The following is a 12,915-nucleotide window of genomic DNA, read 5'->3' as shown; positions in this document are numbered from 1 at the left end:
TACACTCGTCACTCACAGAAAAATGCACACACATACACTCCTCACTCACAGACAAATGCACACACATACACTGTCACTCACAGACAAATGCACACACATACACTGTCACTCACAGACAAATGCATACACATACACTCGTCACTCGCAGTCAAATGCAAACACATGCAGTCGTCATTCGCAGTCAAATGCATATACATATAGTCGTCATTCGCAGTCAAATGCATATACATACAGTCACCATTCGCAATCAAATGAGCACATATACAGTCACCATTCGCAATCAAATGCGCACATATACAGTCTTCATCCGCAGTCAGATGCACACACATTCAGTCGTCATCCGCAGTCAGATGCACACACATTCAGTCGTCATCCGCAGTCAGATGCACACACATAAAGTTGATCGTCATCTGCAGTCAGATGCTCACACATAAAGTTGATCGTCATTCGCATTCAGATGCACACTCACAATCGTCTTTTGCACTCAGATGCACACACATTCAGTCGTCATTCACAGTCAAATGAGCACACATAAATTTTGCATAAGTCAAATGCATACATATATAATGGCTATTCCAATCCAATGCACAAACATACAGTCAAATGTATAGACACAAAGCAGTCATACAATCAAATGCACAGACACGCGGCAGTCATACAGTCAAATGCACAGACACGCGGCAGTCATACAGTCAAATGCACAGACACACGGCAGTCATTCAAATGCATAGCCACACGGCAATCATTCAAATGCATAGCCACACGGCAGTCATTCAAATGCGCAGACATACAGCAGCTATTCAGTCAAATGCTCACTTATATAGCAATCATTCAGTCATATTCACAATTATATAGCAATCATTCAGTCAAATTCACAATTATATAGCAATCATTCAGTCAAATTCACAATTATATAGCAATCATTCAGTCAAATTCACAATTATATAGCAATCATTCAGTCAAATTCACAATTATATAGCAATCATTCAGTCAAATTCACTAACATATAGCGGTCATTACAAAAGGAACACATACATCCAATAGTCATTCAATCAAATACTTGCACATATAGCTATCATTTAATCAAGTACCTAAGCATTCAACTGCCTTTCAATCAATTAAAATACAGAAATTTCTTATATAGACAAGGGACAAATTATATTAAAAGAGTGATTATGTTAACCATCAAATGAGAATTTGACCCTCTAACACAAAATTAATTCTGTAATTCTATTGTAGTTAGTTGAAAAAAGAGAATTTTTTACGAACTGAGAGAATGAAACAAAAGTATTTCCGAGAGAGTCGTTTATAATGAATTGTATTTCGAAATACCAAAGGCTGATGTTCTGTGACCAGAATACCAAAATTACTACGGGAAATTTAGAGGTATAATGAAGCGCTGCACATAAATCGGCTACAAAAATCTGCAGTCAGTTGCTAAACGAAAAATTCTATGCAATCTGATACTCAAACAACAAACGTTATATCAATTATTCGGATTCAAAGGGAGATATCTTACATACACTTATTCAAACACATTCAAATGTTATGCGATCAGTAATTTAAACATACATCCGCAAACTTCACACAGTCGATCATTCAAATACACTCAAACATCATTCTGTCAGTCAGACCAAGGCGGAATTAAGCCTTTTCGGGACCCATACGAAATGCATCTTCAGGGGTTGGCCCTCTTTTGCAATCTTTCCTACATAAATTATTTTTATTGATCTTAATTACTTATGTAATCAGTTTTATATTACAAATTCTGATAATCTGATAAATGAGGCTGATTCGAGATATTTTGTTTCCGTATTTCTAACAGCAAAAAAAAAAATCTAATTCAAAGCAATTTTAAACAAATTAATAAAAACTTTTGAGTAAGATCTAAATGTTATTTAATTATAAAATCGGAACATTTTAAAAAACATAAAGCAACATGTTTAAAAAAATTTTAAACAACACAAACAGAACTTATAAAAGATAATTAAGAATATTAGAATAATATTTTATCTTTAATAGATACTCTATTTGAATCAGTTCGATTGGGATTCGATTGGGTAAGTCTTGCAAATTAAATGAAAATATGAAATTAATGTAATTTGAGATTATTGCAAAAGAAGATATCGAAATTTTAGTGTCCGTATTTCGAATATTATGGGGTCCCGTAGGCAATTGCTTACTTTTGCTTTTCAGTTATCTAGCCTAGAGCTAGAGCCATATAACCGAGAAACACTCATTCAAACAGTCGCTACATACATCTCCATAAGCGGTAGTTTAGTCATAGGCTGTAGAGTTGACAGATGTATAGTAATAGAAAATAACTTAAACACAGTACAGCAGCTGTTTCACATACAGTGTTAGAAATAACAAATTACAACAAAAAAATAGATTATCTTTTTGTTATTTTGTATTGTCAATTATTGTTTTTATATTGTATATTTGCCAATTTTTTAATTCTTCTAATAGTATGATGATATTTTTAAAAAATTATCTCTAACTTATCCTAGATGTCAGCATTTTTTTCACTTACATGATAAATTGTTTGCTTGAATGTAAATTTTAATAAAATCCATTTCGAATCATTTGCATTGCGTAGTGTGTAGTAAAAAATTTACATTAAACGTTTGAAAAAAAAATAGCAGAACATATTTATGTTGATGTCGCTATTCTGTCATCAAACTTAATGAAGCAAGGGGCAAACTGTGAGTTGGATGTAGAGGAAGTCTAAAAATTCGCCTACTTTGAGAATGAATTATATTAGATGCAATTATCAGAAAATTTAACTGCTGTATATTGTAAATTTTGATAACAATTGTGATTTGGAAGCTTGCAATTAAAAATTAACTTTTCATTCGTCATTTTATGCATTTTTTTATAGTAATTACTATTTTAAATCTCTCATCTCCTAAAATTTTGTTGAAAATTTGTTTGAAAGTGCCTAGTTAGTTAATCCTATGTATAATTTCTAACATAATGGTTGAAACGCTAATAAATAATAATTAAATATATTTTTTTATTTTGGGAATTATCTTTATCTTTCAGAGTATTTCATAGCTGGATGTAAAAACAACATTCAGGAAAAAAAATCAATTACAGTTATCAATTTGCTTTGGATTTTGTACAAATTTGAATGTATAAGAACATAAGCTTTTAAAATGTATTCACATATATAATTTAGTTCATAAAAAAGTCGGATAAATAAGGGCTAGTGTTATTCTTAAATGCATATCCATGGGAATTCAAAACATTTGTATGCTTTTAAGCCGTACCCAATTTCCTGAAGTAGTATTAGCAAAGGAATCTTATTTTGCTTAAAATAGCATTCGGAATGAATATATATATAATTCGCAGAAAATAATTATATATTCTCAGTGTTTGATTCGGGAATGGCGCTCATGGAAGTACATTCAAACATAAAATCAATGGACAACACTTATAAAATCTTAATCTCCACTATATAAATCTTTAAATGCATCATCACATCAATTACTATCCATGTAGAAATAAATTTTTCACATAGTCATTCAAAAATACTTTTCCATCCACACAAAAAAAATCTTATGGAAATACGTGTACTAGCAAATGAAATTCATAGAAAACTAACAAACAAAAAAAAACCCACCAGACAAATATGAAAACGCAAACGCTCACCATACAAAATCATATAGTCACAGACATTCTACATGCAAATCATACAGTCATAGACACTCTCGACGAAAAATCGCACAGACACTCTCCAAAAAAAAATCACACAGACACTCTCCAAAAAAAATCACACAGACACTCTCCAAAAAAAATCACACAGACACTCTCCAAAAAAAATCACACAGATACTCTCCAAAAAAAATCACACAGATACTCTCCAAAAAAAATCACACAGACACTCTCCAAAAAAAATCACACAGACACTCTCCACGAAAAATCACACAGACACTCTCCAAGAAAAATCACACAGACACTCTCCAAGAAAAATCACACAGACACTTTCCAAGAAAAATCACACAGACACTCTCCACGAAAAATCATACAGACACTCTCCACGCAAAATCATATAGTCACAGGCACTCTCCATACAAAATCCTATAGTCACAGACACTCTCCATGCAAAATCATACAGTCACACACTATCCATGCAAAATCATACAGTCACACACTCTCCATGCAAAACCATACAGTCACAGACACTCTCCATGCAAAATCATACAATCACAGACACTCTCCATGCAAAATCATACAATCACCGACACTCTCCATGCAAAATCATATAGTCACAGACAGTCTCCATGCAAAATCATATAGTCACAGACAGTCTCCATGCAAAATCATATAGTCACAGACAGTCTCCATGCAAAATCATATAGTCACAGACAGTCTCCATGCAAAATCATAGAGACACAGACAGTCTCCATGCAAAATCATAGAGACACAGACAGTCTCCATGCAAAATCATAGAGACACAGACAGTCTCCATGCAAAATCATAGAGACACAAACATACAGGCACGCACTCAATCCAGACACAAATACTGTCCAAACAAAAATGGACACAAACACTATCCTGACAGAAATATACAAGCACAAATACTATCCAAACAAAAAGGGACATAAGCACACTCCTGATAGAAACAGAGATAAATATGCAAACAAAATGCATATAATAGCACAAATATTGTCAATATACATTAGACAAATATACAAATATAGAATTTTCTCATTTATCGGAAGTATTCGAATTATTTGTTTATTCTAAGCTTTGGGGCTAAAACTCGACAGATGGAACCATAAATGACATAAATCATATGAAGTAGTCTAATTCAATTTCAATGGATTGTCTTACTTTTTTAAAAAAATGTAATTACTTTTATGAACTATATTTCATGGATCAGAATGAGATAAAAGCGAGTACGCATAAAAAGTCGCATGGTATGCCCGGGAAAAAAAAGTTAATTTAATCCAAACACTTACAAGTATCCTCTTACCACTGATAAATTTACATTACGTTCTGCAATCAAACAAGAATCATAATCGGATATCGAAATTGCGGCCCTTCCATCTCAAAGCTCAGAGTTGCAATTAGTATGATAAAAGGAATCATTATTAATAGAAAGGTAATTGTAAAACTATTATTCTATAAAAAGGAAAATTTTTATATTAATTATAATCATAAAACTTCCGATAGCTGACTAGATTCTACCCTTGCATTTATTAAGCTGACTTATACAAATTTTTTGCAAGTTATTAATTGCTTATGTATGTATTATTGAAAGGCAGAATATATTTTTGGAACTTCCTGTATTTGTACTAGAAACATATATAATTGATTTCATAAATCATTTTAAATAATATAAACACAGAAACAAACAGAAAAAAGAACTGGGAATAAATACTTTTTAATCAGTACACCAAAAGTATTGACGAATATGTCAACTACTGTCGTCTTTGCGATCATTAATATAAATGAAAGGAAAAATTATTTTTGCATGTGGTGGAGAAATTCCATAGAAAATAATCAAATGACAATACGCAAGAAGTTTATTATTAAATACATGTATTTTAAACTTAATTTCACTTTAATTTTAAAATTCACAGTAATTTTTTATAGAATATATTCTTTTGCACAATGAGTGAATCAAAAGGAGTCGTCGAATAGATAGAAAACTGCGGAGATTTCATGAACAAATTCCGTATATAAAATGAAAATATTTCCATTTCCACAATTCATACCTCTCAATTAGTTATCTTTATTCAGAAGTTTAGAGTTTTATATTTAGAACGCAAATAATTCTAAAGTAATTTCAAATTAATCAGCAAAACAGCCATCTTTGCCATTGTATGATCCCCATGTATAAAATAACGTTTTGGGTATTTATATTTTTTGCAAGAAACTAAAAAGAAATAACCACTTTTAGCTCCTTTTCTTATATTTTTTCACCATATTCAGTCAATTATCTAATTCATTGCTAGGAAATTTTAGCAAGTAAAGGAATCCATCTGAATCAATTTATCATAATTCTACAGACAGAAATTAGCAAATTAAATCTTAAAAATTAAAACTTGAGAAATGTTTTCTGTTTTGATCCAAAATTAGTTCTCTAACATTGCCATATGATTATTGCTAACCCAATTTAACTCAGTTTCTGATGTCAGAATTTTAAGATTTTGAATATTTCATAGTATAATTTAATTACAATTTGATTCTGCACAATTGATGATACTTAGAACTGAAATTGTGAAAAATTTTATTTTTACAATATGTAATATTTGTAATATTTCTATATAAATTAAATTTAAAAACAAAAGAATTGAAAATTCCGATTTTCGTACACTAATTAGGTTGTATTTTAAAAAACAAAAATGCCATGCGTTTTCTCTTTATCTAGTCTTTTAATTAAACTGAAATGGTAACTGTTTATAGAATTAAGTTTAGATTAGTTTATTCCTTTTCATTAATAATAATCTATAAAAAATGCATCGCAAAATTTTATATTTTTTTTACATTTATTTATAAAAGAATAATTTCCCGCTTGGATACAGAATTTCTGATTTTAAGTATTTAAATATGGGTTATAATTACATCAAAATACATAATGTATAAAGAAATGCTCTAAATCGAAATCCTTGTAACAATCGAGATATAATTATTTTATAAAAAAAATTAGAAACAAGGAATGGCAGATTCTCCAATATAATTAGAATTAATAAATTCTAAATATATTTATGATCCATTGCAAGACAGCAACAATAAAGAAAAAAAACCCAAACTTTTAACATTTCGTCGAAGTTCCAGTTAAAATTGTTATTTTATTAACGCACATGAAAAATACTAGTTAAATAGTGATGTTAGCAAGTATTTCCTGGTTAGTTTTATATATATTATATTGCAACAAAAGAGTGTTGCAAAAGCAGTAATATTTTTAAATTTAAAAAAATTAAACTGTCGCTACTTTCACAATCGCATTTCATAAATCTCGCACGCCTCGGAAATACCCTTTGTATCGCTATCATCAAATTGTGTCGTTAAAATAGGATCAAGGGCAAACCGTTCTGCCTTGCTGATCATCATGATTACAGACTCACTATTAACACCCGTTCACATCTCTGCTTTGGAAATGAACCGCCTATGCTTTGCAAATGAACATAAAGTTAACAAGTAATTGCGGAACAAATCATAATGGATAGAATACTTTAGATCCTTCGTGGTAGTTAGATGCGAACTTGATTCTAATTAATTTCATAGAATGTAGAATTGCAAGTCTGCAAATCTCAAGATGAATATATCACAAACGTATTTCGAAACAAGTCCAATTTAGAAATAACTGCTGCAATTCTTGAATTGTAGCATATCTAGCGATCGAGCACAAGGACAGAGTGTCTTAAACATGAATTTTCCCCCTATGAGTCTTGTCTCACTCGTGTCATGGAAAATCCCGCGTTCTTTTATTTTATGAGGTTAAACAAAGTTGTTACAAAATGGTGCTTACGTTCAGTTTGCATTCAGGTAAATGACGAAATTACCTGTTAGTCAAATTATTGAAACTTTTTAGTTAAAGAATTCGCATATAGAAAGTTCTTTAACTTTTTCAGATATAATTAAGGGTGACTTCGTGAGCTATTTAGCATTTGAATGCTCTAAATACGGAAAGTGCGAAATGTTGTCTTTTTTCAAGAAAATAACCAGTTTAAGGTAGAGAAATGTATATAACTAAATTGTTTGTTAATGTTCTATTATTAACATCCAAAAAAATAAGTAACAAATTGGGCATTTAATTGGACTGAAAATCTAAAGCTTCGAATAATTCCTTCTTTTTTTTATACACTAAATTTCTTTTTATGAGCCATAGCATAGAAAAGGTCATTTTAGAAATTTCAAAGGCAAATTTTTAAATTATTCAAGATTTTAAAGAGAGTAATTAAGTAATCTCAGAATTTTTAATTTGGTATTTCAGAAGGATTGTTTTTACTACTCATTTCCCCCTCTAGATTTAAAACCTCTGCATCGAAAATTTAATCCAAGCTTTTCAGTTTCTTTTTACCTATTTTTGAATACAGACATAACTTTTGAAATGTTTATGTTGAAACTAAACGTAATTTTAATCTCTTATTTAAACATGACAAAAAAAGCCCTCTTATTTAAATAGAAGATTAAAATCATTTGTACTAAAATATGTAAGAAAAATTAAAAGGGTTGGACATTAAAACAAACAGTATTTTTAGCCCATCGTCCATATTTAACTTTTAATTTTGCATATTCTATTTAAAAATTTTCTTGCAATTACAATATAATTATGATTTCCTAATTTTGAAATTTTAAAACTGTTATTAGTTTAAATTTATTTTTCTTTGATAAAAACTTATTCAAATACAATGATGCGAAAAATTCTACGTTTAATAAAAATGAAAGCAATAAAATTTAATCTACTGGTGACAGTAAATTGATGCATGAATCCTCAACACATTATCATGGCATATAAAAGCGCTGAATTCATAAAAAAAATGCATAGCCTTTTCCTGTTGTTTAGGTTTAAAAATATTGAAGTTGTTCAAAGTTGACCAACTGTTTTGAAGGATCCTACGTAATCTGGTAATAAGTAATAAATTCAATTTCTCATGAATTCCCCAAAATATCAAATTGTGCTAAATATTTCTATGAAAAGTAATATCCCATTAAAAAAACACGACTCAAGAGGGGGGAAAAAAAGGAAACCGCAATTTATCATTTATAATACCATTTGGGTAGGGCGCCCAAATGTAGGTAAAGATGTCACTCAGCCAGGCGAGACTCTTTCTATGGGTGATTTGACCAAAAGGATGAGAATCTGAGCAGGAAGTTAGTAGTAGTATCCCAACGAGGACAAGATGCCCGAGGATATCAGGTAGCCTGCTGCACGTCCGATTTGATTGAACGCGGGCTCTCAATCATTTGCATGCCATTAATTGCCGATCTCAACGATTCTCTCTGAAGCATTCTTGGGTGTTTACCAGACAGAAAGGCATCCTGGTGACATGAAGATTGATTGTGCAACAGAAAGTGAAGATTGGTTTACGGACGGAGAAAGGAAGGTGTGGCATTTGTTTGAGGTGCTAAATTCACTTCATTGCAACGAATTGTTCATTATTTTCACGGATTATTTCTAGCATTTAAATTAAAGAGAAACGAAATGCGGTCGAGTCGCTAATTGATAAAAATTGTGTTAAAGCTGCAATTCTAATTGGAATTTAGATTAATAATTGCTTTTGTTGATAGCTAATTTAAATGCTTAAATAATGAAATAGTTTTATATTATTATTTGAAACGCGAATCTCAATATCCAGAAGGCATTAAATATAAAGAGAGGAGCCGTAAAAGAAATAAACCACAAAACATTCGCGGTAGTAATAATTTAATGACGATTGAATTCCCCAACATGCATGTATCAATTATAAATTGCAATTTATAGACCCTCAATAAAGAAAAAAATGATCATTATGCATTCATAAGTAAAATGAAGTAATTTAGAACAAATTAGACAAAAAAAATAAAGAAATTTGGCCTACAATAATCGATAATTGAAATGTCTTTCAAGATTTTAAATAAGTCCATGAGTTTAAATTTTGTAATATTAAATTTTTATTTTTCAAATAATGAAATAGCGTTAACTGAAATAAAACATTTAAAACTATCAACCAGCAAAATAAATAAAAGGCTTGATGAAAAAAAGAAATCCACTTCTATCAATTTTTTATTTTAATATATTCGAAACGGCGCATTTTTTGAGGCAGCTTTTTAAATGCAATGATAGTTTGCACATGCATTGCACATACGGTGTGCAATCCGTTTTGAATGGGCTAAATAGCTTCCTGTTTAGACAGAATAATATCAGATTTCACAAATAAGAATATAATTTTGTTTTTGACATATTTTTGTTGACCACTCAACGTCTTATGTATAATTTATTTTTCAATTCAAGTATTGAAAACAATATCTTTGAATATTTCAATTACATAAAAAATAAAAAAATAAGAAAAACGCTGAGAATAACAATTAATATTTCTCTATATACAACAATAAATGAAAATTTGATTTTCGTGACGTTGCGTCAATCACCTCTGAAAGCTTAAATGAAAACACATCACAGATTTAAATTTAATCAGCTACACCTCTCTGGCATTGTTAATTTCCTAACTTCCTAAAATCAATGGACAGTTTAAGTATTTCAAAGAAAAAAGAAAGTTTAAAAGACTATCCCACCATTCATTTTTTTACAGCGTAAAGTTATGCTGTTGACGAACAAAAAAGTTGATTTGAATCAGAAGTAGGATAAAGTAATGAAATGGGTAATAAGGTAGGTTATAAAGGGAGAGGTAAATAATTCTTTTAATATTGGCTTTCTACTTCTTTCATAAAATATTTTTTAGATTTCCAGTATTTTTTAAAAATAAATGTAATGCTTTATTACATGTAAAAGTCATAAGGCGAATTTATGTGCAATCTCTTTCCTAGTGACATTTTTGTATAAATAGAACAGATATTTAAATAGTTGTCACAATTCTCTTTTTAAAAAATGAGAATTGAAAATAATTCATAAGAAATTTTTTTAAACAATGTAAATCAAATGAAAAGATTTGACTGCGATTTTATAGTGTTAATTTAAAAAAAGATTCCTTAAAGTAAGTAGCTTTATATCTTAAAATTTCGGAGGATAACGGATTTTACATTTCAAGAAAAGAAATAATCAAATCGAAAATTTTAGTAACAGATATAAATGTCAATAATAAATATAATAAAGTCTTCGTTGAATACGACGACTGCAAAATAATTTTCATTCGTTGCGGATATAATATAGAAATAACTATCTATCAAAACTCAAAGAACTTCCTGTTTTCAGAACTCATTCATTATGATAATTAACTATAGTTTAATAAATGAAATATTAATCACTTACATAGAATTGTAGCGCCGACCACAAGACTGGTAGTCACTGTGATTAGTGTTGAAAATCTCTGAAATGAAAAATTATATTAAAATCATTCAAACATTTTTTTAAAAATTATATGACATTTAACATAATTTTTTTCGCTGAAGTATTAAACCAAGGATAAATACCAGATGCTAAAAAGAATAAAAATAAATAATAAAAAATCTATAAAATCACATTAATATGCATTTCTCGATCTTCTAAACCAAATTTGTCCATTTGCATTGCTTGTTGTATCTTTGCAAATTTCGAACTTAGAAAAGGCATCGGTTTTCTTCACTTTATGCAGCATTTTATTTTTCTAATTTCCTGAGCACGAATTTTTGTTATTTAATAAGAAAGGAAAATATATTTGTTCTTACGAGTTCGAAGGGAAGGAAGCAGTAGAATTAGTTACTCAACATAGCAGATGATTTAGCTTAGAATCAATAAATTTTGTACTTATGTCTTCTGAAAATATTATTGCATGAGTTTTACAAAATTTTAAAGTACTTTAAATAGTATCAATTTGATTATAGTGCTATTTTTCCTACATTTTGACGCTTTCTAATTTTTTTGTATAAGTTTCAAAAATGCATTTCATATACAATAAACTGAGACTATTTTTATTGCTACCTCACAAATATTTAGAAAACTGAATTTCTATCATAGTTGAAGATTTGGTCTTTGTATTTTTACCTCTAGGACCTTAAGAATAGGCCTACAAGATTTAACCTGTTTTTAAATTTCCTTCTACTAAAAAAACTCATTTCTTTAGGATTATGAATTCAAAGTTGTGTTTAGGATGCTTGTGATATATCAGCTCAACACCTAAAACAAATCTTCAACTGAAATGGATTCCGAGAGTGAGACCTAATTTGATATAAAAATGCTGACATAAGAAGAAAATCAATCGGCATTGATTTTTATTTCAAGTCAATGATGATCCAAAAATCTACTCGTGTGCACTGTGGATGTGAGAGCGCCGTAATTCATACTATAACATTTACTGATGTATTTCGACATAATTTGGATTTTTTTTTTTTCGATCGGTACCGATAAATTTAAATATTATATAACAAAATGCAAAATTTTTGTCTCAATGTATACAAATTTTAAATAAAAAATATTTTGACTAAGAAATTATTAATTTTTAATTCATTTTAATCAAAAATTGAATCTTTTAATATAGTTTCTTATGTTTCCTGAAATCTTAATTATTATTTTAACTCAACTGTTAAATGTACTCAACGGTGAATTTAAAAAGTCTTGAAAGTGTGACATTAAAATTTGCACACAGTACGGATATTATTTGCGTATTTATTTCTGAGCAAATTTTATATTAATTTTATTAAATTATTATCATTTATTATTCCCAATTGTTATTCATTTTCAAATTTTAAGTTAGTGAAATATTTTTTCGCTGTGGGTAATTGTTTAAAACCTCGCTTCTAAAATTTCTGGTACTGTATTATCAACACCACCCTCTCCCCTTTACAAACTAAACAATAGAAGTGAGTGGGTATTGTGCATGCATAACAGTGGGAAAACAGTACATATAAGTTTTCTATTCGTTCTATGCAAAGAGACTTACTATTTTTCCTTGCATTTCCTCTGAAAACGGAAAGCTCGAAAAGCGAAAGTGTCTTAAATAGTTGATGAATTTAAAAATTACGTGATTAGTAATATTTAATGAAAAATTCTGTTGGTACTGCTTCACATGTCTATGCACAGTCGAGCATGGTTTTGTGTAACTTAATATCTCATATAAAATTTTGTTAATAGTATATAAGTAGGGCCTTAATATGTCATATCCTTATATGTCTTAATATGCCTTAATATGCCATATCGTTATATGTCTTAATATGCCTTAATATGTCATATTAAAAAATTGTATCAATCTAAAACTATTTCCCTTTCTTAATCTAATTGAAGTATTTATTAATTACATTTCATTCATACTGCATTACGAAAAGTTG

The 12,915-nt window shown here is 29.5% G+C and overlaps 1 protein-coding gene across 3 annotated transcripts in view; it reads right to left on the bottom strand.

Moving 5' to 3' along the window:
• Positions 1 to 12,915, bottom strand: part of LOC129980688 (dual oxidase maturation factor 1-like) — a 69,328-nt gene that overhangs the window by 33,570 nt on the left and 22,843 nt on the right. For all 3 annotated transcript variants that reach the window (XM_056091077.1, XM_056091071.1, XM_056091074.1), the window contains exon 3: positions 10,925 to 10,982. In XM_056091077.1, the coding sequence (XP_055947052.1) occupies positions 10,925 to 10,982 (58 nt within the window). The remainder of the gene's footprint in view (positions 1 to 10,924; positions 10,983 to 12,915) is intronic.

The sequence above is a fragment of the Argiope bruennichi genome, chromosome 1 (genome assembly GCF_947563725.1).
Source record: "Argiope bruennichi chromosome 1, qqArgBrue1.1, whole genome shotgun sequence".
NCBI classification, from domain to species: Eukaryota; Metazoa; Arthropoda; class Arachnida; order Araneae; family Araneidae; genus Argiope; species Argiope bruennichi.
The sequence above is the reverse complement of the archived record's forward strand: the minus strand, read 5'-3'. Positions and strand labels throughout refer to the sequence as shown.